This window comes from Plectropomus leopardus, chromosome 5 (assembly GCF_026936395.1).
Source record: "Plectropomus leopardus strain MGB_pleo_1.0 chromosome 5, ASM2693639v1, whole genome shotgun sequence".
Taxonomy (NCBI): domain Eukaryota; kingdom Metazoa; phylum Chordata; class Actinopteri; order Perciformes; family Serranidae; genus Plectropomus; species Plectropomus leopardus.
In genome coordinates this window covers 14842111-14868203 of record NC_142180.1, presented here as the reverse complement: position 1 = coordinate 14868203, position 26093 = coordinate 14842111, and the positions used below count along the sequence as shown (strand labels likewise).

Sequence of the window (26093 nt, the reverse complement as noted above, 5' to 3'; positions counted from 1 at the left end):
TCCTGCAGGCCTTACCAGCTGTATGGCTATCATGAGGACGGTCTTGAGGGAGAAGGTGCGGTCACAGAGGTCAAACAGGTCCTCTAGACTGGGTCCGAGCAGCTCCAACACCATGGCATTGTATTTCCCACAAGGACCAAAGTAGTACACCTGAGGGATTCCCTCTGCAGAGATACACATACAAATAAATTAAGTTAGTGGACTTTTGTACTTAAAACTCATGCTTTTACCTGTGCCTTTAAATGAGTTCTGTTTTTGTTGTGGATAGCACATAAAAAAGCACTCAACCACAGGGTCTCTCAGAGATAAGGGTGCAGAGGCTTAAACAAAGGAATGATATTTGCAATATATTCTGATTTTAAACAACCAAGTTGAGTATCAACGCTGCAATGTTTTACTAAATGAGGACTGATGTGGCAGAATGAATAAGCTGCTGAGGTCATCAAAACATTGTGACATCTAAATGTTGTGCACTGTTTCTCATTTTTTTATTTCCCAAACTCTGGTTCATTCTGAGCCATGTCTACGTCAAATGAAGCAAAACCAATACAAAAGAAACACATTTAACTGGTATTATGCACAACATTTAAAACCACACATTTTTAAATTATCGCCACATCATACAATACTGGCGTAATACACAGAGAGGACACAGTGCTGTGAAAGGTGCATCATACACTGAACTGAATCATCAACCTGGTTTGTTGATAAGAAAGTGTGGGAGAAGAGTCTTTACTGAAACTACAGCCGCAACGACCAGCTACACTTCAGCTGGCTTCCCTCAACAGGTTTGTCAGAAACAGGCGTGGCTTACGTTTTTTTTCCCTTCTCCGAAGGATTAAAAGCAAAGGTGTCTAAAAGAAACACCAGTGACTGTGAGCAGCACACTGTCAACAACTGCAAATAGCCTTTGCTACTAGAAACCACCACACCCTTTTTGAGGTAATGTCTATGACTTCTGAAGAATGTGGATGGATCAAAATGTCAAGATGTACTATCTTTATGGGTATCAGTGGTTGTGAGTAGGAAAAAAGAGGCGTGGTGAAACACTACAGTATGTTCTGAGGATGGAACAAAAAGGCACATAATAAAAAAAAAAATCATACATATCTGAAAACAACCAGGGAAAATCCCATAGTTACTTCCACACTTTGGTGCCACATTTTGTAATATAAAACAGTTTCACAGTGGCCTAAAGATGCAGTTTGCCAATGTCTGCCTGCTGCAGACTTAAAAGCTTTGTCACAACAAAATGAACTGCTGAGGCCCTTGAGGAACCAGCATCGTATTTCACAAACACTCTTGAATAACATGCAACAGCTCTCTGGAAAGAAGTTAAGTAATTCTACGTAGACACATAACCATAGTCATTTATCTGACATTTTTAATCAGCCCTCATGCATTGAAATTTCAGAGGCATTTTATAACTCTAAAGGGCATTTTTGCCTGTCAGAAAAGTTGTATTCAAACACTATCATAACCACCAGTCTCCAGAATCACAGTCTTTGTTACCAGGTTAGTCCTTGCCAATTTGGCTCTGTCACTGGGACCTTTGACTCATTAACGGCTGGTGTCTATATGTCAGCCATCTCCCTGAAAGCTCACTAACCGTGAGATACCACATCAGTGCGGCGACAACAGCTGGAGGAGCAGCACTGAGACAGTGACACAGACAGATAAGTCAAGAGGATGAAGATACAGATTAAAAATGGGGAAAATGAGCACATTTGTACTGTAAACAGATAACCGTGTGATAGAGATAAATGAGAGCTGAGAATGGGAAGAATTCTGTTCGGGTTGTGTGTCAGCTGCTTGCCAGGGTACGCAGAGTTTACAGTCGGATTTACCTGATTTAGCCCCCAACATCAGTCCAAGAGGACAACAAGATGCATACACCGATGCAAACTGACACACATACTCTCATGCACACACACGTGTACGAACACAAACACACCTGTCTGCCCTTTAGTCTCTAGGATTTTCCTGGTAATGAAGCCCATGACAGATGAGGCAGTGACAAGAGATCACTGGGAGGGCTGACTCATCAAAGCTTGGCCCAAATCTAGAGGGCATTCAAAGCACAGTCATCACAGGAGGAAAAGCACACAGTGTATTATTATCTTCTGCTGGTGTATGTGAGCAAAGAATGGAGCTTTACAGCAGCTGTAAGCATCAATCTAGAGATGGCTGGCAGAAAAAACCCACAGCACATTTTTGGGGTGATTTCTGTCTAAACTTTATACTTTGATTTAACTCGCCAACAACTGTTGTTAAAAAAAAAACCTGACAAATTACGACAAAACATAACAGCTAAATTACTCTCCAATTCAACAAATTTTCTCTCACAGGAAACAGTGGACACAAGAAAAGCAATAGAATGATGAGGCATGACTGCCAATAATCATCTTGATGAGGCAACACTTTTGTTCTGTACAAAAGCTAAAGGCCAAACAAACCATTTCAGCAGTCCCCTATATGATACACAACAAGCAAACCGAATCATTCCCCTGATGGTAAATGTGTGTCATTCTGTTATATAAAGTCATATCAAAATTACGTCCAACTGTGTTCACTATTATGTGATACACTGTGGTTTTCATTGCAAGCTGGTGCCCTGACCCCCGCTGTCTTGACAATTTGAGACAATCCAACCTATTGTATCTGCAGGCAGGCCTTTTCAGGCGACACAGTGAGAGGGGAGGCTGCATCATGGCAGCTGAAGACAATGTTGCTCTACAATAAAATGTCAGAGTTAAGGGCCAAAGAGGAGAGGGCTGGAGAAGAGAGAGGGGGTTGGTGGACAGGGAATGCGTATTAAAGATTTAGATTATGGAGTCGAGTGCACTGAGAGAAGAGGAGAAGAAGAAGTGACTTCCATTAGGCCCGGCGCTCTGGAGATGTTCTCACAAGCCTGAAATGTGATCAGCACTTGGGCTTGCACAGACTGAGCCTGAAGTTACAAATGCAACATAGTTCATAAGCACAACAATCCCATAAAACGCCGCAGGGCTTGCCTACTAGGGAAAAAATTTACTTTTTTTTCAAGTTCATAATGAATTTTACCACATATTTGCAGCTTTGAAGTAATTCCACAAGACATCAGTCAAGCACTGATTTGGCTTATTTTAAACCAGGGCAGTTGTTCGCTGAGTCAACAGAGCTCTCTTCAGTCATTAAGAAAAAAACCATTGACAAAGCAAGCTAAATTAATTATTATTTATCTGATGGACTAGACTGTTTGTCTTTAAGATTAGTCATGAGAAAGTTGTTTTTCTTTCTGAAGCAGTGCAATGGTTTATATAATTTTCTGTCAGCCTAATTTGCATCCTTTTCATTATGACAACGACTAGATATACATGTAGATGCTGAAATGATTCATCATTGAGCACTATGTAAACAGACATATTTCTATCTATCTATCTATCTATCTACCCCACACCTCTCTCCCTCTTTCTTCTGCCATTTGTTGCTATGGTGCAGCCATCTCAATGGTGTAGTGTCTGATGAGCTGTTAAAATAATCCTATCAATCTAATCTAAGATAATCCTACAATTGCAGTCAAAACATAAACTAATGTAAAATTATCCACATGGCATGCATAAGAATCCATGATATGCATGAAATAATATCAACATGGATCCTGTGTCAGTGACACAGCATATCGTGTCCTCAAAAGCCTGGATGGGGCCCATGAATATTCACAGGGATGCTGATAACCATTCATTAATAATGTTCACGGGGGAACCTTCTTATATTTGACTTTAATTCGAGTAACTTTCATGCAATCATGTATCAATGACTGAGCTATGTGAGCTATGTCAGCCTGTGAAATACAGTTAAATGACAGTTGGTCCATAAAAACAGCACACCCTCCCTGCAGCCATTCCCTAGCTGATTAGCATTGGTTGCGTCTGGTTGCTATGACACCGTGAATAACCGTGTAAGTAAATGTTGGTGCAAGGTAGAGTACCTGCTCTGGATGAGGGGGAAGCCAAATGATGCAGGGAGAAAAGATGGACCTGCAAGTCTGTGTGGGTTAATGAGATGGAACATAATATATATACAGTTTACAGATTTCTCCTCCATTGTTGTTGTTGTTCAGTACTTGTACATGTCAGATGTGACAGTTTGTCTGCACTGTATTTGTCTCTCATCCACTGTGATTTTACGGCTGAATAGACAGTGATGACAGCAGCGTTTTTACCTTTAATCTGAACATTTTTCAACTCTGGGTGCTCAGAAAAAAAACACCTCACAGGCAGCACTCGGCACAGAATTCACGCCTCGTCACGCTGCCAGCGTTTCTAGTGACGTAAATACGTGGCACTCCCATTGCAAAGCATTAAAAAATCTACTGGCCTCAGGAAAAAAAAAAAAGCTTTGGTGGCTGACTAGTGCAAGACTCGCTTTACCATGACCAGCGCATTATAGTAACTATATGACAATTAGTAGTAATGTTATTGCTACTAAGAGCAACTGAAATGTCAGGTCTGTTCTCAAATTTCCAAGAAATCCTGTGAACTGGGAAGCAGAACTCCCAAATGCTGTGATCTGTTCAGGACAGATGAGAATTAACAGTGTGCAGATAAGCTCCTCCTGGGCGTTAAGCGCTGAGTCGTCCACGCTGTGACATATTTGAGGCTCTTGGGTTGTGCGGGACGAACAGGGTCACATGTCCCCATTTAGCAAAGTTGACAACATAAGTAGATTTAATCTATCGCCTTGACTCCTCCCATGCTACACAGTCAAGTGAGCCTTTCTGTTATGTCATCATGGAGTAGCTGCTCATCAGCTGGAGACAGGACCTTTCTGCCCAGTTGTGTGGTAATACTGTAACTCCATTTTAAGATGATAGTAAACTACTGAAGGTTTTTATTGCTCAGCCAATAGGTAATGTCTAACTGCATCACAGAATAAATATATTACAAATCAGTATTTAGCTGCTTCCATTGTCAGTTGATATGGTTTTTTACCATGTATGTGAATAATTTTGGCGACTCAGTAATCTGCATTCTGTTTTAAGTATCATGTGAAAGGGGGCCCAGTAGCTCAGTTGGTAGAGCTGGGGCCCCATGTACAGAGGCTAGGTCCTCACCGCAGCAGCCACAGGTTCAAGGGCCTCGGCCCTTTGCTGCATGTCGTACCCTCTCTTTCCCCCTTTCACGCTTGAGTTGTCCTATCAGAATAAAGGCAAAAGCCATAAAAAAACTGAAAATAATTTCAAAAAACAGCACCATGTGAGGAGCTAAAGCCAGACAGTCACTTTCTTTACATTATGCTACATATTACACCACCTGTTGAATCACAACATTTTGATGTCACAATTAAGCAGGATCTCCCCAGCTGTTTCAGCCAAAATAAATTGGCCCAGTGGGAAACAAAATATATCTCTTTTTTTGTTTTTGAAAAATAAAAATACCATATCAATATGAAACTATCATTACAGTATGAAGCACTGTATGACACGGGGTGTGCAAAAAACAATTATTCATTCTGGTGTATAATAAGCTACTGTATGTATTCATGCGTGGTAGAGATTTATTTCGTTTTTTATACATCATGATTCTAGTCTAGGCTCTGCTCCTTAAAATGTTGTTTCACCATATGCAATGTGTCTGCTGATTTTTTTTTTTTTTTTTTTTTTTTTTTATTCATGTTTTTATCAGACAACAGAGCATAAGAATCATTGACTACAACAATCATTACATCCATATAGTCAGCTCTCTGCCCTTATTTTTGTTTTTGGTTTTGAATAAGCAAAACAAACAGAACTACATAACAGCTAGCACAAAAAACAAAAAAAAAAAAAAAAAACACAAACAAACAAACAAAAACAAAGTGCCCACAAACTTAACTTGACATCTGGGTATACTTGACTCGTGACTTTCACATCCAATACAGAATATACCTAACTCACAATATCTCACAAAGCAGATGCATCCTCTAAATATTGCAAAAAGGGACCCCAGACTTGGTTAAAGATATCTTCTCTCCCCTTAACTCTATAAGTTACCTGTTCATATAAAGCCATTTTGGTCATTTGTTCAGTCCATTCTTTAAAACAACAATCAATAGATGACTTCCAGTGCCTTAATATTATCCTACAGCCTGTTGTGGTGGCTAGACGCACCCATACTCTCTGTCTTCCAGTTAGATTTATGTTATCTGGTAAAAGACCCAAGATACACAAAGCTGGCGACTTAGAAACATTAATATGAAAAAGACCATTCAAGAGCTTAATGATCCCATCCCACAAGTGATCATTTTTTCCACATCCATACAGCATATGAACTAAAAGTCCCTATTTCTTTCTGACATTTCCAACAAGTATCTTTGTCAACCAATTTCAGTTTAGCAAGTTTACTGGGGTCCAATAATTTCTGTGGAGTAATTTGTAATAGATAAGCTGGGACTGTGTTTCAGGTGAGCAACCATACCAAGCTGCAACCAGTTTCTTCCAACTATCCTCTGAAACCTGAATTCCCAAGTCTTTCTCCCCAGCACAGTTTCAGCCCTTCTAAATGAGGTGCACGTGCCTCTCTAAATATCCCATAAAACTTAGAAGCTCTGATTCTTCTGTTACCAGGAATTAGGAATAACTCTTGGATACTAGATGGGGGTCTAGGCCAGTTTTTCAAATTAGTTTTAATACAGTGTCTGATTTGTAAAAATCTCCAAAACTCCTTCTGATCCAGGTGAAATTCTTGTTTAATGTCAATGAATGATTTCAAGCCATTTTGACCAAATACATCCCCCAATTGGTTAATTCCTGCACTAGCCCACTCCGCCCACATGAAAGGCGATTTACCAATTAATAATTTCTTATTAAACCAAATAGAGGCTCTAGAAGTAAGATAAGGATTGGTATTAATGAATTGATGAGATCTAAACCAGGTTTCTTGTACAAAAGCCAGAACAGGGTCTTTAAATGGTACTGGTCTTCCTTTCTGAGTGAAAAAGGCCTCTAATGATGTGGGAGCCAATAAGCTTTCCTCAGTTGCTACCCATGATGGCCTCATTTCAGGAGAATTATTTATCTTAACTAGCTGGGAGAGAGAAAATGCATGATGGTACAAGTCCACCTTGGGTAAATCTAACCCACCATTATCTTGGGCAGCATAAAGTTTGGACCCGATTAAAGGATGGCTTTTTGCCTGCCCACACATTCCCCTCCACAACTGTATTATAAAGCTTTAACAGGTTGTGTGGAAATGTTATAGGTAACATATATAAAATATACTGGAGCTTTGGGGAGATTATCATCTTTACCGAATTAATTCTGCCCAATAATGAAAGATTCATTTTGCCCAATTCTGCAGAAGAGGGCGAATGTTTTGAATCACTGGAGAGATATTAGCATGCATTATTTTATCCAATCTGGGTGTCAACTTAATCCCTAAATATATTAAGCCCTCAGACATCCACTTAAATTGCCATGTACTTCTAATAGCTGGGGGACAAAATTTAGAGATAGGCATAGCCTCCGACTTAGACCAATTAATAGTGTAGCCAGAAATCTCAGAAAAAGAATCAATAATTGAGGAGATGACAGGAACTGCCAATTCTGGATTACTTGAAATCAAGAGAATGTCATCCGCATACAAAAAAAGTTTTTGTTCTTCTTGACCCATAACTACCCCTTTAATGTCTTTACATTCTCGCAATGCAATAGCAAGTGGTTCCAAAAATAAAGCAAAAATGAGAGGTGACAAGGGTGAACCTTGCCTAGTGCCCCGACTTAGGGTAAATGATGATGACATTATCCCATTAGTAAGAACTGTAGCCATAGGATCTGTGTACACTACCTGTAGCCACTGCATAAAGGTGGGACCAAAACCAAATTTCTTCAATGTATAGAACAGGAAGGCATACTCAACTTTATCAAAGGCCTTCTCCGCATCTAGGGAGAAGGCGACAACAGGATCTACATTATTCCTGCTCTTCCATAATACATGTAATATCCTCGTAGATTATCAGCTGAGCACCTATTTTAACAAAACCCACCTGATCCCTATGTACCAGACTAAGGAAGCACTTTCTCAAGTCTAGCGGCAAAGTATCTTGGAAATAATCTTTTCATCAACATTAATTAATGAAATTGGGTATAATTCCATACTGTGGGTCTTTATCTTTTTATGTAATAATGTAATCACTGCGGATCTCATACTAGAGGTAAACTGCCCTTCTGTAAAGCATCTTGATACACAGCCAGAAGCCTTGGGGACAATTCATCTATAAAGCCTATAGGAAATCTGATGGAATCCATCATTGCCTGAGACTTGCCCAATCTGAGACTACCTATCGCCTGTTTGACTTCATCTAAGGTGATCTCTCTTTCTAGAAAATTTCTTTGATCACTGGTCAAGCTAGGAATTTTAATAGAGGAAAAGAAATCTGACATCCTCTGTTCTTCTACTAACCCATTGGATGTATATAGCTTTTGATAAAATTCAGCAAAGACCTCATTAATTTCTTTTTTATTAGTAGTCAATTTATTATTATTATCAAATATAGAAGGAATTAGATTACTGGATTTTATCTGTTTAACCCTATAAGCCAACATTTTACCTGTTCTTTCGCCTTGTTCAAAATATTTTTGATTCAGACAGAAAACTGCATATTCAGCTTTTTTCTGCAACATGCTGTTCATTTCAAATTTAAGCTTAATTAGTTTATTCCATACTTCCCTCTCAGGATGCTGTATGTGCTGTTTTTCAAGATCCTTTATGTCCTGTTCTAATTTTAACAGTTTATCCCTCTGAGATTTTTTAATGGATGAGCTATATTGAATAAGACACCCTCTCAAGAACGCTTTAAAAGCATCCCAAGTTATTCAACATCGTCAATAGAACCTTCATTAAACTCCCAAAACTCATTCATCTTTTATCCTTATAAATTCACAATAACTCTCATTCTGTAATAAAGAGTTGTTTAAGCGCCACCTAAGTGAAGGTTTCACACTTTCAGTACTAGATAAGACAAGTTCAATAGGGGCATGATCAGTTATAACAATGTTACCAATAGAGGAACCAATAATTTGACACACCAGAGAGCGAGACACCAAGAAGTAATCTATTCTAGAATATGTAGAGTGCGGATGAGAAAAGAACGTATAGTCTCTTTCTTGAGGATGTAGTAATCTCCATATATCCACTAGGCTCAATTCTTCTGTCATAACGTCCACAGCCATACAAACTGGGTCATTAATTTGTCTGGGCTGGGAGGATTTATCCAGGAACATATCCCTGACTTGGTTAAAATCCCCCCCAATTATAATATTAGTGTGTCCAATATTCCGTACTGTGTTACAAATTTCATGGAAAAATTCTGGTTCAGGAGAGTTGGGAGCATAAATATTAACCAATGTCATTTTCTGTCCCTGCAGACACGCATCCAAGACCACCCATCGACCCTCTTGATCAGTGTAATGCTTGAATACCTGAAAATCTAAGTTTCTCCTTATCAATATAATCACCTCTTTTTCCTATTAGAGAATGTACTATAATACACTTGAGTCACCCAATCTCTTTTTAATTTTAATGACTCCTCATCATCAAGGTGTGTCTCTTGAATCATGGCAATGTCTGTTTTTTTCTGCTTTAAATATGTAAGAATTTTTTTCCTTTTAACAACATTATGGCAACCCGCTATATTCCATGACACTATTTTACACAAAGCCATACAAAGTCATGCAAGCCATATTATTTTAAATGGGCAGTTAGCCCAAAACACTCCAGTTTGTCTAATCCACACAACCTTAAAACCACTTTCTTGATAAAACCCAATAGCAGTATAAACACATCTGCACAAAACAGTAGGCACCACAAAATGAAAATGGAAAACAAAAAAAAATAAGAACGATTGGGCAAAACCAAGCCCAACATAACAGGAACTCCATTGGTCCGTAGCACTGGATGATCCCATAATGGCTTCCTTCTTCACTCGTTCCTCCTCCCTCCCCCCATCTATATATCACAACCAAAATATGTCGAAAAGTGACCTAAAATGCCCAATTCACTTAATAACATTCCACAAAGTCCGAATTAGACTGCAAGATAGTTCTTAAACCGTACTCCTCGGTAATGTAAAATTGTCCATAGCCTTGAATAAAGCAGTTTGTATTCTACAAATGAAGGAAAACAAATTGCCTAATAATAAAATAAGTAGGCATAACCATAGCTTAGAAAATGCTAAGAGTAAACGCAGAACCCATGTCTACAGTAATACTGCTATGTTTGACTGACCTATAGCTATCTTATTACCCATTTTCCTCAGTGTTGGAACCCTCATCTCCACCTCCATCTGCTGGGTAGATGGTTGAATCCAGGCAGCTGAGAGATTGCTTAACCTCTGCTGGTTTGGAGAACTGATGCCGCTGGTTATCCAATGAGAATGTCATAATGGCAGGAAAGCGAAGGGCATAGACAATATTGCGTTGTTGCAGCAAGCGTCGTACCTCGTCAAATTTCCTACGTTTCTCCTGTACTTCCTGGGCGTAGTCCTGGAAGAAACGGACTCGCATGCCTTTCCAGATGATCTGCTTCTTTTTCGGGACGCCCAGTACAGATGCTTTGGCTTTGTCCCTTAGAAAGCGGACGATGATGTGTCTCGGTCTCGAATCCGCAACAGGTGGTGGTGCGGGACCCACACGATGGATTCTGTCTATTTCGTACCAATCATCAGCCTCAATGTCCAAAGCCTCACTCATCAGATCTTTCAAACATCCTCAAGATCCCACCTCAGTTCCTTCTTTAACGCTCGATATTCTGACATTTGGCGTCGGAAAATCCTCCAGTGCCGTCAGCTTTTCTTGCAGCCAAAGTTCTGTTTCACTAAGTTTTTTGCTAACTGAGCTAGCTTTAGCTCTTCATCTTCCAGACGGGATATTCTTGTCTCTGCTTCTTCGACCCTATCACCAAGGCTGTTGACGGCTTCATTCAGGGACTCAATTCCACCTTTCACCGCATTCATGTCATGAGCTAACTTCTCAAGAATCGATCTTATGGCAGTCAGCTCGGCAGCTACGTTGTCTTTAGATGGGCTCTCACCGTTAGCTCCAGCAGGTGAATCAGCCATTCCAGAAGACTTAGCCTGAAAGTTTTTGGTTTTTCCTCGCGATGTAGTTGGCTGGTTCCGCATGAAATAGTGAATTTTCTGACTCATTCCACTGCCGTTGTACGAGCTACACCACAATAAAACTTTATGTCGACTGAAACTGTTTTTTAAGGAAGTTTAGGAAGCGAACGAGCTCCGCTCCGGTTTAGTCAGCCATCCTGGGCGGGCGTACCACGTGACTCCGTGTCTGCTGATTTTAGTAAAATTCAGAAATCAGTAATCAATCAGTCATGTCCATCTGGTACATAACGTTGACTTGCGGGTCTATAAAAGGTGTACAGCAGCAATCAGAACTGAAGTCATGTAAATAATAGTGTAATAATGTTAAGTATGCATTTGGAACCACTTTGATGGCATCACATCAGCTTGCTCTATGAACCTACCTGTGCATATATCCTGTCTATAGTTGTGTGTAAGGGCTAAGAACATCTTTACATGTTGCACAACCTCAGAGCTCAGTCAATAAGAGTAAGGCTAAAGGCCAGCAGTGGTCTCACTAGAAGAAGGTCAGAAAGTACTTAATGCACCAGAGGAAACAACCGAAGGCTGAGAGAGACAAGCCTGGACTAGAGGGATCCTCTGCTATAATGAGTGGAAAAGGCACAGGAGATGACAATTGCAGTTCCTGCTGAGTTCATGTGCATGTGGGCATGCACTGTGTGAGATCCCAGATCAGAGTGACAGATTAAAACAAGAACAGCCACGAAGGGAAAAAATAAGACACACCCTGATAGCACTGCCCGTTAGAGAGTTTCCCTGCAATCTGTAGGCAGCACACGGTCAATCAGGGAGGCAGAGGATACTGAGGCTAGGGAAGCTGTCCAAGTAGACACACCATAATGGCCCGACTGCTTGTAGAGGGCCATCTATAAATAGTCAAGGACTGCCCTAATGCCCCACCTCCTTATCAACAGAGGAGGGCTTTTGCTCTGCCACAAGGAGCCAGGAAGCTGGCACGTGTCACTAAATTAGACCATGACACACACACTTGTCAGATGACGGAGGATCACTGCAACCAGAGGAACGGGTCACTTTCAAAATCCTTAGCATGACAAACACAGTTGTATTTACAATCATACCCAAATAAATATATAAGATGAATATATATGTGTGTGTGCTTTTGGTTCCTAGTCTCCAAAGCAGGATGAGAGCCAAAGCCTTCAGCTACTGCGCTCCTCTTTTATGGAACCATCTTCCAGTTTCGCTCTGGGAGGCAGACACTGTCTCCACTTTTAAGAGTAGACTTCAGACTTTCATGTTTGATAAAGCTTATAGTTAAGGCTGGCTCAGGCTTGCCTTGGACCAGCCCCTTGTTAGGCTTAGGTTTAGTCTGCCGGGGGACTTTCTATGTTACACTGAGCTCCTTCTCTCGCTCTGTTCATCTGCCCCTTTAAGGTCAGAGATTTGAACCATCAGTCAGAGACCTCTAAGTTGACTGAGACTGCTACAAGTCGAGCAGTCCTTATTATGTTTGTTTGCATGGTTTTTTTTGCTAGTCAGTGTGCTGGGCAGTGTACTTCTGGGGATGTTTTGGTCACGAGATTTTGCTGCAGAGTGAGGGCTCTTGACTTTCAGGCTGCTCTTCGATTCAAACAACTGCAGCATGGAGGAGACACTTGGCACAGAGGGAAAAAGAGAGGCTGCTCTTCTGCTTAGAAGTGTTGAATTTACAGCTCACAGCAACCTTATATGATACAGTCTCTGGCGTTTGATATCTAGTGTCAGCTAAAAATGTTGCATATTTGCAATCCGTTATTAGTGTTGTTAGCTTGTTTACTATATTATGTGAATGCCACTGTCACACTGAGCTGACTTTAAAACTTTATATGAAAAACAAAACAAATTGTCAAATATTCAATTTGAACTGCCAAATCCAATTAGACTGATATAATTCTGAGTCGGGTACAGCCCGATGGGAAAACTTGGGACCTGCCATTCATGTGGATGCCACTTGACACACAAAACCCACCAAAACACTGTTGCAGACCAAGTACTCCCCTTCATGGCATCGCACCCCCGAATGGAAGTGACCCCCCAAAAGAATAGCACCCCATGCCACAGTGCAAAAACTGCTCACCAGTGACCGAAAGGAATGCAACAAAGAGCTCAAGGTGTTGACCCCGCCTCTAAATTCCCCAAATCCCAATCTGATCAAGCATTGGTAGGATGTGGTGGTACCCCACAGGACTCAAAGGATCAACCTCCAACGCCCTGGTGCAGGGCACCACAGGACACCCACCAGAGGTCCTGTGTCTATGCCTCAACAGGTCAGCGCTAATCCAATCCTCTGACCCGTTGAAGCACAGACATAGCACCTTTTGGGTACCGCCCCGTCATTGGGTGGTGTGTGTCAAGTGGCATCCACATGAATGCCAGGACTCAAGGTTTCCCAGCAGAACATTGTATTGTAATAAGATGGTCAATGTTATTCACTTCAACTGTCAGTGATTTTAATATTTTGGTTTATCGTGTATACTGGCACTTGCTCATAGTAGAGCTGCTACTCCAGCTACAGCACAGGTGCCCACACTCAAACTCTCTCAAAGGGCAATAAATGTGCTTCTAGTGACTGTCAAAGCTCCACAAGACTTACAGTCTTTCCAGTTCAGAAGAAGAGAGTCTGACAATAGCGTCTCATAGCTGGTTAGCTCTGACTACCGGGTACATTGCTGTCCATGCTACGCTGAGCAGTGGACGGTCAGTGCTCCCTGACCCTCTAAGTCACACGCTGCAAAGCCACAAGGCCATGTCTCCCATGCTCCCTCACTTCACTGTAGCATTTTTAGCATGCTGAGAGGGAGGGTTGTGGCAGAATTTGAGGGTGTAGTTTCTCTTTAATAGACATTATAGCTTAACTTACTTAAGTTATCCTACTTCAGGATAAATTATGTCATTAAATGTTAATTGGGATTTAGTACCTGCTTTTACGCAATTATAAAGGACTTGGTCTAGGGGAAAAGACAAAAAAAGAGCTGATGGGACATGCAGGTGTGGGTGGTTGCAGAGTGGGAGGCTGTCTGTAACTTTTCCTCATGTCAGTCTGACTAAGTAGCGATGACATATGTGCATATGGTGTGTATAATTAAAGACTGAGCACGACTGTTGTTAGCCCGGCCAAATCAACACATACATCTACACAAACTTACACAAACATGACAGGTAAGCCTTTCAAAAAAAACCCCAAAAAAACAGCCAGCCGGCAGTGCTATGAAAAAAAAAGTCCCGGTCCCTCCCAACCATCTGACGTTGTCTTCTCTCACTCTCTGTAACTAACTGACCAGCCAGACCAGATCAAAGAGCTGCTGCCGTGGAGCCACAGCTATGCATCATAGCACATTACCATGTTCTGGGCAGTACTGTGGGAGAGGGAAGACTCTGGGTACTGCGGAGGTGGGATTATAAAAGAGGAAGCAGGGTTTCATAGGGTCCATTGGGTCTCCGAGATGTGGAAAGATAAACTAACACACGCTGTGAAATTTAGCCTCAAGTAGAATGGAAGCTGTTGGAGTTGTTTTCAAGTGTCTGTTTCCCTGATGTTTCATGTCTACATTTGAAAATGCATCCTTTCCTGCCCTCCATTCACACTACGCTGGCAATATTCTCATGAAAAAACTGTTCTTTACCGAGTAACGCTGAAAACAGAGGTCTTGCACTGCAGTGTAAAGAGGAAAACTAAGCTTTTCCATACTGAACAGTCTGTGTCTGAATTACAGCAGTGGAAGGTAAATATTGTATTAATAGAAAAACCTGACTGAACAACTACATTGAAGACCTGGCATTTAATGGTTAAATGAAGTATTCAGGCAAGTCCATTTTTCCAAATGAGTGCCAGAATAGTAAGATAGGATCACATTTGCTGCATTACAGTATATAATCTTTGATGTAAACAAATTGTCTCACATAAGCTTAATACCAGTGGCATGGCATTAAAACAGATTTACAAAAAAAATCCCCTCAGCTGAGTAAAATCAACATATTTAGCTAACTCCATATCAGAGTGTCAACATTTTTAAGGATTAAATTTTTGTCCTCCTCTGTCTCTCTCCCATTTGTTAACTTGTTCTCAGAAAAGGCATCCATTTCCAACACTGCTATCATTCCCGATTACAGGATCTGGTACTCTCACAAGTGAAGCTGTTACACTCATGAGACCAAACAAGAGAGTGCTGCTGCCAGTTTAACTTAATAAAAATCACATTAAAGTAATTGTGATGATAATTACATTGCCAAGGGATTTCACACAATAGTTGACGAGTCAACTGTCGAGACCACTGGTCTACACTTTGCATCATAGTCAACTAATCAATGATCATTGTTACTAGGTGAAAAATACAATATGTCTCCTGTGATTAAGTAGTGGACTGTGGTAGTTTGCTCCACAGCTCCTCCAGTCAGCAAATTGCTCCTGATGGCTGTTCCACCAGTGTGTGAGTGCATGTGATTGGTTACTGAGTAGCAGGTGGCACCTTATAAAGTAGTCTCAGCCACCCGTCTATGAATGTGTATGTGAATGGGTGAATGTGACTTGTTGTTAGAAAGCACTTTAAGTGGTCAAAAAAGACTAGAAAAGCTCTTTACAAGGGCAGGTCCATTTTATCATTTACCAGTCTTGGGAGTGGCCAGTAAGTGCTAAAATGCAGTAGTCACGAATGCCCTCGCGTTGCCCTCTTTAGTATCTCAAACTCAAAAGAAACCTGTAAATGTAAGAAGTCATTTTCCCTGCCCAGCCCAATCTAGTGGGAAACAGCTCATTTACAATGAACTCATCATTACAGTGCTATCAAACAGAGACTATTAATCTACAAACTGAAATCTGTCTTACCTGAATTTCCCAACTGTTTGTAAAATCTATACTCCAAATGGAGCTGTGGCGCCCTGGACTTTATAGGTTCCTGAAAGAGAGGAGAGAAAAAAACAAACAAACGAGAGGTAAATATTACATAGCTCACAAATCTGTTAACACACAGTGTCAATATTCTCCATCTTCAATGACATGTTGGTTGATTGGCTCAGTTAACCCTGCGGGGGAACATAGTCTCAATGGGGAAAACAGAGCATTGTGTAATTTAAAAAAAAGAGTGTGTGAGTGACAACCTTGTGTGCACATCAACATGATTACCTCGGCCTGCAATTAACTTAAACACAATGCTGTCCAATTTCAATGCCTAATATAACTTAAATTAAGTCTCAGGTCAGACTTGTGGGATGTGAGAGGATAAAGAGCATTTCCAGCTGGTGAACAGCAGGCTTTTGTGGTGACATGGCCGATAATCAACCCACTGGAACATATTGTTCATTATATCGCTAGCTCCAGCTTTACAACCTAAAATGTAATCTGATTAACCCCACTCTTATGATGACAAGGGCATTATAGACAAACGTGAAGAGGATAGAACAAACACACACACAACTTAATTCCTTTCCTTAATCTTCAATAGCTGTGCTAAAGCCCTTGTCCACAAAAGCAGTGCGCAGTCCCCTTTCCACACACTGCCAACCAATACTGGTTTTACAGGGGTCCAAAGATGTACAATATCCTGTTTGTCACAAAACAAGCTCTGATATGCCAAACAATATCACACAGCCATACATAAGATTTGACTCTATTTTAAGTCAGTAAAATGTAAATGTTGGTGATATTCTCGAGTAAACCTGAGGGATAATTAGTTATGAAAGATACAGAATAAAGACCGAAGCTTGCTCTCTATGTTCTACCCTTTCTAGTCCACATTCACATTCATGAAAATGCTTAAACAATCATTAAGACAAGCAACCTCTCAAGAGATGCTTAAAGGGAGATTTAATCTTTAAAAAACAGTTGTTTCTCATGTGCATCTAATTCCAAAGCTCCTCTATTTTAAATTATATAAACTAAAAGCTGAAAGCTGTTAAGCTCCCACATTCACTCCATTAGGCCTTTATTAAATCAGGAGCATTTTCTCTTCTTGTGCCCTGCTGGCACGTAGGAGTGCACGCACCAAGTACGAGCCATGATCAAACCAGAAGGGACTTTCCATCTTTTTGTGATGGCCATTCTCAGTACTACAGTGTGTGCTCTCCGATTCCACTTCAAGGTCAAATCAAAAGATAGTTTTATTGTTTATTTACCAACTCACTTTGCTTCACTATGTTCCAAAATATCACCTACAAAGACTGCATATTTAATCAATTGTTCTTCTAGTGGGAAAAATTGAAGAGCTCTGATATTCTTTGATTTTGTCTAGACCCGCCTTCTGAAAAAACATTACTATCTGCCAAATTTAATACAAATTGTTGAATGAAATAAAGGACTCAAAAGTCTCTAATTATGTTTTCGACTGGCTGTGTGCAGACTTGTACAGCCAGCTGCGATGTCTATTATGACACTATGATCTGCTGTGGATTGTGGTCAGAGAGATTTGGGTGTTTTGGGGATGAAAGCAGAGAGACGGAGCTGGAGTCCTGTGGTCATCTTTATGTTGTGGAGACTTCATTCCAACACACCTCTGTTTTAAGTCAGTTGGTCTGTGTCAGTGTCACCAAACGCCCAACTGGCTAATAATGATGAGTAGTTTTGTGTGTGAACATACAGAGGCTAGCCTCACATGTTATGATTTTTTTTTTATTTCTAATATTTGTTAAATTATTGCAAAAATTAAACTACTACTAAACTACTTACTGTTTCATCCAAATTCTATCCTTGTGGCCAACAGTAGGTAAACTGTTACACACTTGCTGCATCTTGAGTGTCTCTGTGGTCATCCCATCTCATTTTTTCTGTTATTCTTTGTTTATTTGCTGTGATGTATTAATCTACTCTCCCTATACATACATTTTACTGTGAATGCAGTGGTAGACATTTACTGAGAAGCCACAGTAATAACAGAATCAGAGAGGCTCAATTATATTACCAAAAGTTGATTCAATGAAGTTTATCTAAAATATAAAATATAAATATATTCCATGCTTTTTTCACTTACTTTGACACACTTTGATAAAAGGGAAACAATGACTGATAAAAGGCATCATAAACTAATACAGTGTAAAGTTAGATCTTTTGAACAACAACAAACATCTGGCAAACACTGCAGGAACTACGCAGTTTACCAGTTTGGTTCTGGTTTGCAAGCACAAAGAGAAAAAGCAGCCAAAGACAGATGACGAGGTTGGCTAAGGAGGTGCATAAACATATAATAAGCTGACCAAAAACCTCAAACATGTAATAAAGATGATTGATGTGACTACATACATGTTTTTCAACAAATGAAGGGGGAACAGACGCCTTCTTCTGTTCCCATATGATGCCAACATGGAAGATATTGAGAACATTTAAATCATCCCATAGAAAAATAATGGATAATCTCACAGAGACCTCATATTTCGGCATCCTGCTCCAAAACGATGCCAACAAGAAAAAAGTGCCAGAGAAGTATGCAGCCACTGTGCATACCGGGGGCTAGAAATTGAGAGTGGAAGACAGGAGGCATGAATACAGAGGAGTGAAGGCCTGTGGGAGGAAGACACGTGACGAGTCTGGGAGGCGGAGCGCGGAACTGCTGTAGCGTCATCCACCTCCCACATGAACACGGACAACAAGCCCGTCTCGCACAAGTCAGGCCATGCCAGCGAGGAGAGGGAAAGAAAATATAAAATATATAAATAATGACTCAAAACAGATGGCACCAAACCACAGGACCCTTTAAAACAGCTTACAATAGGAAACAGAGGCTTATGGCAGCTTTACGTACTTAAGAGTCATCTCTGTTCCCAGCAGATGGGCTAAGCTATGGCTGTGTAAATGACCTGAGCCAAGCTGCAAACGTCTGATGTAACATCTTTGCATATGACGAGGATTTTTCACAGCCTTTTGCCAATATCAAATAATCTTTGATCCGCTCCCTGTGCCGACATGCTCCCCTGACATGGCAGGACTGCACCAACAGAGGAGCAAAAAGGGGATACATTGGGAGTGTTTCTCTCAAACACATTTCCAAAAATTGAAGTCGGCTACATCCTTCACCTCTGCTGCCTTCAACATGAATTAAATACAAGGCAAAAAAGAAAAACTTAAAATTTCCCCTTTTCATCTTGTATGTAATTCTTTTTTAAAAACATATTTATTGTTTTTTCTTATTTTTGATAACACTGGCAACAACAAGAAAAAAACATAAAAACAATAATCACAAACAAACAAAACAAAACTAACAGTACAGCTCAGTTTGAAAGAAATGAACAGAAGGCCATAGGAGACAGTCCGCTTTACACACAGATGGTGGGTCACAAAAGTCCAGATTCAAGAGAGTCCTTGTACAAAACTGGAGGAAGAGTCAGGTCCAAGATAGTCCAAACAGGGTTGCCAGACTTTATAAAACTGGTCTACCTTGTCATGCACAATTTTAGAGGAAGCAACCCAAATATAAGAATATATTTAAGAAGGGGCCTTATTGTATGTAATTCTCAACACAAAGGTAAGTTTTGGTTAGCCTGTGTGGTGTTGTGCAGAGGGCAGCTTTTTGCCGAGTGCGCCGGCCTGTGTCCAGGGCAGCTGGCCCACAGGGCAGAAGGGCCCTTCCCTGTCTGACCTGCTGCTACAGTAACCTCTCCACCTCAGCTGTCACACACCAGAGCAACGTGCATTTCAAGCTAATGTATCCGTATATAGCTTATTCAGTTTAGGGACTTAATGAAGCTTGATCAGGTCGTACCATGACAGCAGCCACTAGGTTTAGATCAGACAATCAATACAGTAATATCTCCTGTTATACTCTCCTGTGACTACCACGGACATTGTAACATATTCTCTTTCAATCATGCCATCTTAGTGTCTCTTTACTTTAAGCTCTGGAGCTGTTCTGCCAGTTTATTTAGTATGTGAGAAATTTTGCTACATCTCAGCAGTCTATAAAATAATGAAGAACTTAAGTTTCGACAACAGTAACTCTTCAGCTTATGATTATTTCCTTTATCAGTTAATATATTTATTACTTTTTCCCATGAGAAAATTAGTTCTTTCAAGAACATGGGAAAAAAGCAATAAGCAACTTGGCAAGTAGTGTCCCACAAATTGCAAGGAATTAGTAGATTTTGAAAATTATTAAAAATAAGATCTTAGGAAAACTATATTTGAAATGTTCATAATAATATATTAAAAGTAATGTTATTATTATTTCTAAGCACTGTTTAAGTCATTTACTTGTTTGTTTTTTCTTTACTTTTTCCTTTCAATTTAAGCAATTTTTATGTAACTTTCTTGTCATTTTTTCTTATTTCTTGTTTATTTTTGGGTCATTTCTTCTCAAGTTGGTCATCGCCTTCTTCCAATACTGCTGGGTAGCCAACATGCTGGTTTTGCAACAACTTTAAAAACAAAGCAGAGTCAAAGTAAAAACTACGATGTGAAGTGATACTGAGATGACATGTTGTTTAGAAAAGCCTGGATGGTGGCATCTATCTTGTCCATAGGAATCACTATTGCTGTTTACTCCTCATCAATTCTGGCGCACTGCTTGTCAACAGTATGACAACAGTATTAGTCGGCTCGTAGCGCTGACTGGCTAATCTTTTTTTTTTTTTTGTTTAAATTTATTTATTTTTTTTGCATTTTTGCCTTTATTAGACAGGACAGAGCATCAGTAAAAGGGGGGGGGCATGCAGCAAAGGGCCGCAGGCTGGAAATCAAACTCGCGGCCGCTGTGGCATGGACATTGCCTTCATTTATGGGGCGCCTGCTTTATGCACTGAGCCACTCAACGCCCCGACTGGCCAATCTTTAGTGCCCTGCAGCATTTACGGAATCGATGGATAGTCAACCGAGAAATCACCGCTTCATGTCATGACGCCAGAGGAATCAGTAAACTCAGCTGAGTGGGCAGATTAAAAGGTCTGAATCCCAGCCAATTCAAATCAGCAATAATTCTAGAAAACAAACCTGCATGCCTCCAAAACTGCAACCTAATACTTTTATCCTACAGTCACATTTGTGCCTGTAAACAGAAGACCTAACATGCATCACTGCAGTACCACAACCAATCACACACCACCATCTCTACAGCCACCATCATTGCCTAACTTCTCAGTTCAATCATGACGAGGATTGCAGGGGTAGTGGAAGAGATGGCCATATTATAGTGGTAACTGACTTATTCTAGGTGCTGCCCACAGCTGAAAAGCTTACAGATTTGTCAATATTAGCGCTACCAGCAAATACTGCCTTAGTAGGATCAAATCCTGTAATTACAACAGCCTGGGGATGGGTGTGATAGGAAATGTTACATGCCATTTCCAGGATCCCCCTTGGAGTAAAACACTTGAAGCTTGTATGAATATATGATTATGTCATGGCGGATTAGGGTGGTGGTTTCTGTATTTTAACCTGTGGTAGCCTCTGTAGCCTTGTGTGGATGGAGCAAACCATCAGCACCACACAAAGTCCTCTTCCTGGGATTAACCATCTCTGCATATGATGTCATCCGGGCTAAATCTGATCTCTGCTCCAACACAGCTGAGAAAGATCAGAATTGACCTCGGTGACTGGATGGAGCAATGACCACCAAATAAAGAAGGGAAAACGAAAACTATAAATGATAGATGCAATGAGAAGAGCATTAAAGGGTAAAAAAACAAGAGACATGCGACAACAGTAAACCACAGCCCACAGCATCACTTTGTGCTGCATATCTAGTATTTGGTCAGGGCTTAAAATATGCATCCAAAATGAAAACAAATCATGTGTTATTGCTGATCAGCGAAACAAAGCTTTTCCAGCCCTTTTGCTCCACCTAAAATTCCATGTCTAGTATATCATCACACATAGGTCAACCACCGTTTTGTTAAATAATAAAAGATAACAGATAAATAATTTTAGCTTTTTAGTAAAGAAAATGAATAAAAAATAAATCAGTTAAAGCTTTATTAATGACAATATTTACTGGTTTTCCTTCATCTTCTACAGTAAACTGAATAACTTTGGGTTTTGGACTAATGTTTGGATAAAACTAGCAATTTAAACAGATCAACTTGTTCTGACATTTATAAAGCAAAAGATTAACCAATAGATCATGAAAAAAATTGACATAACACATTACAATAGCACAAATAATTTAGTAGCTGCAGCCCGACAGCCATCAGTCTAATAATCTGCTGCATTATAAAATTACTATTTGTTGTGGATCAAAATGCCAATATTCTAAAATGAATGATTTCACACATACAGTTGTGAGGTCTTATTAGACTCATGATGTTTCATGTTGTGGTGAAGTAGGATAACATACCGCCCTTTGACACAAAAAAAGACATCCTGCATTTTAAAACAGCGTGGTGCGGTAAAACAGACAGCTGTGATGATGTCATGTCACATATAAATAAACATCTGATCTGTGTTGTTTATCATCTGTAAAGCCAGTGTGACATTCTACATGTGCATATGTATGCCTATGTGTGCCATGTTCTGGGGAACAGACCCAGCATTATGCATAAGGCTCAGAATAGACCCTGACCTTTTCCTGACACCCAGTAAACCATTTCACAATATGCAACTGGCAATGTGACTCCCCCTCATCTTAGACCGAGCCACTCAAATGTCAACATCTCTACTCAGCAGTCTTCACGGGGGTATTAATGATGCTAACTGCTAACTGCAAGGCTCAAACAAATGGAGAGGATTATTTGTGTGTATACGGTGTGTGTGTTTTTCTCTATTCACGCGGTCTTTATGATCAGAGGTGTCTATGGTTGAGAGGTGGTGTTAAGGAGCAAGTGGTGTCAGAAAGCAACAGCTGGCCGGTGTCCAGCACATCTCCTGTTTCAGCTCAGATTTAACACACCCAGATGGAGCCATCAGCTGCCCTCTAAAACCCCGGGCAATAATCAGACACTGCTTGAAATCAGCCAGAATTAGACATCAGTTATGCTTGAATTTAGAATTATTGTCACGATTTTAAACAACATGAACCTTAATTGTGCTGAAATTCTGGCACGGTGCAGCTAAATGAACAGAGAGATGGCATCGGGACGATGAATGGTGTATCATGTTATCTCACCATCAACACTTCAAAGGGCCTCCACAGCAGTTCAAATACAATGCCTGGTATCATTATCAGGTACTGTGTGGACTTTAGACTGCTGCCATGTATTTCTGATTCTTTTTTAAAAATACATTTCCTCAAATGAATTTTTTTGTGCACTGACTTTTAAAAGTCCCATTTGTTTCCATGACACCTTTATAAAATAGATTGAGTAGTAGAATAGAGTAGTAGACTGAATCACAATGTTTTTTTACAGTGACTTCCAGACAGAAAATCATTACGCCACGTTTATGAAGTCAAACAACGCCATCTCAGTTAGTTTTTATCTATATTTTCATTGTTTTACCTTGTCTTGTTTTTCCGTTATCTCAGAGCCACCAAACTCCGTTGACAAAAACAGTCATTTAACTTAGCAGAACAGTTGCTGGTCTACCATTGTGCTGAGTGGTTAGTGTATTAGGTAAAGCAGGGCAAATATTCTAAATGTAGCCTACACTAACATTAATATGGATTTTTTTAAGTGACTAAAATATGTTTTGCTGCTACCCCGTCCACAGCAGTACACTGTTTAGCTTCTGTTCGAGTATTTTTAGTTCATCAAAGGTGATAACAGAGCAACAAAGAACATAAAATAAGCAAAGCAAATATGTCACATAGGTAGGACGACAGTGTTTTAACTCTTTATATCTTTAAACTTAAAAGTTGTGGCTTAATACGACAACAGATATCAAAAACGTTTCTGATTTTACATATCTTCACACTTGTAAATAACTGCCAGTTGTCTACCTAGAATTGTCTTATTGTTGTTATGAATGTGACGTCACAGTGACTCCATCTGAAACAGCCATCTTAAATGAGCTAGTTAAATTAGCAGGTTTCAAAAATGGCTGGCTCTTCAGCAATATATTCTGTAGTCAGGAAAGGGCAAATACAGCACACAATGTTGTCAGTTATCTACACGGTCATGGGAAGTTCCACTCACGTGAACCCAAGAGGCAAGTCTTCTTTGTCATTTAACAGAGGAGCGAGGCGTGGCGTAAGTACAATGTACTGTATTGTGCACTTCCTCATTTGTTTAACTTTGAGCCTGCACCCAATATAAATGCTTTCTTCTGGGTCCTGACATAACTAGGAGTAATAACACAGTACAGGCAGTTAATAATAGGACTGAGGGTTTTTTTTTTTTGTTTGTTTTGTTTGTGGTCTCTACTCCCAACGTACAGTCTCTACAGCAAAATGTAGTTATTGGGTTAATAAACAAAGACTTGATGACTTGTGGAGCTTTAAAAAAATATATAGTTGGCTACATTTATTAACTACATTTTCAATTAAATCTCAATTAGTCTAAAATATGTTGTTCCCCTTAAATCAGGATAGTGTGTGTAATAGGGGCCACCATTCTTACTGTCCATCTGATGTGGATGTAACACCCACAGATCCCAGCAGAATTCCTGTATAATAAGGACTTTATAATGAGGGCTTTTTCAGAGCAGAAATGTCGGCATGATGTCGTAGTAGGGGAAAAGAAAGGTGTAATTATAACCATTAACGCCTGCTTTGTACCTTTTCAGTGCGCGAGCAAACCATATCAGAAAGCAAGCATGCAAAATAGCAGAGCCCTGGAACAGGTAAATGCAAAGTATAGTGACCCTTATTAACATGATTAATTATACCTGTAGTTTTCCCTCATATGACATAGCAAAATTTCTGCTATTAAAAAGCTGTTGTTTGATTTTAAATCTTTTATGATAAATTACAGAATCAACACAACAAAAACAATGTGTCACTTTAGTATTCCTCATGGTCTGCAGCATATATATTTCCATGTCTTACATGGTAAGAAGCTCTTCAATTCAAACCTCAACACTTGCCATTCTGTCTTGCAAAGCAAACTCAAAAATAGACTTGAGGTCAATTTGGCTTCAGCTCTTTTCAAATTACCATCATCTGATTCTGGTTTTGTTATTTTGGCTCTAGTTTACCACTTCAATTATAATGCTTTAAAAGAAAGTTTTGAACAGAACAGTGCCGTGTAAATTCATGACAGTCACACCATAATCACAATAAAGAAAATGTGAGAAACTGGTTAGCTGTTGCTATAGCCTTGAACATTACACGTAATTTAGAAAACACAAGAATACAGTGTTAATGTAACACCTTAAAGAAAATACTATATGGAAAATGTGATGTGCTTTGCATGAACCAGGATGTGCGCTTATAAAAAGGTGCAATTACACAGCACTCACTGCTCTGCAGGCACACACCCTACACCATATTCAAACCTATTTTTTTGTGCAGTCACAGTTTGCACTTCTGTATTCCAACATAAAACAATGTTTTTGTTGCTACTCTGGAGTCAGCTGCAGTTAGATTTTCCTGTGCAGGTTTTATGACTGACACTAAAGCATCCCAAAAGCAACAATGTGTCTGTGTGAATGTACTGTGTTGCTGCTGGCTACTGATTCATTAGAGGATTAGCTCGTTGACTGAAGGTAGGCTTTTACATGCTGTTGACATCCAAGGATTTATTCATTTAGCCTGCCCAGCATGCTCTCCTGAGAGCCCGAGCAGGGTAGGGAAGAACTTAAATCGTCAAAATGTCACTTTAATTCCAGCCAAACATGCTGATAGAGCTTTTGTGCCTTCACAGTTCTTTGACAACTGCCTCATGGCGAGCTGGTGTAAGCTGCTGAGCTAGACTGCAACAAGAGTTGCTTATCATGCTTCAGTGGGAGGCAGACAGGGGAGTTCAGTACAACACCTCACATTTCCTTCAGAGTATCACGACTGACCAGAACTGTGAGTGGCTTCGCTCATATACACCACCGTACTCTTGTGCCTCTGCATCAGTGACTCAGCCAAAGAAAACAAAAACTCTGCCAGAGGCTTTCCACCCTTCCCCATGCATAGAGGGCAACTTTATACGGTAAAACTACATACCATACAGTGAAAAGGGGCTCTTTGGAGTATACAACA

General features: G+C 40.1%; 1 protein-coding gene across 5 annotated transcripts in view; it reads right to left on the bottom strand.

Moving 5' to 3' along the window:
* csnk1g2b (casein kinase 1, gamma 2b) overlaps positions 1 to 26093 on the bottom strand; it is a 48702-nt gene that overhangs the window by 11596 nt on the left and 11013 nt on the right. For all 5 annotated transcript variants that reach the window (XM_088077567.1, XM_042515025.2, XM_088077569.1 and 2 more), the window contains exons 3-4: positions 15938 to 16007; positions 16 to 164 (exon numbers count right to left, since the gene is read on the bottom strand). In XM_088077567.1, coding sequence (XP_087933693.1) covers positions 16 to 164; positions 15938 to 16007 — 219 coding nt within the window. The remainder of the gene's footprint in view (positions 1 to 15; positions 165 to 15937; positions 16008 to 26093) is intronic.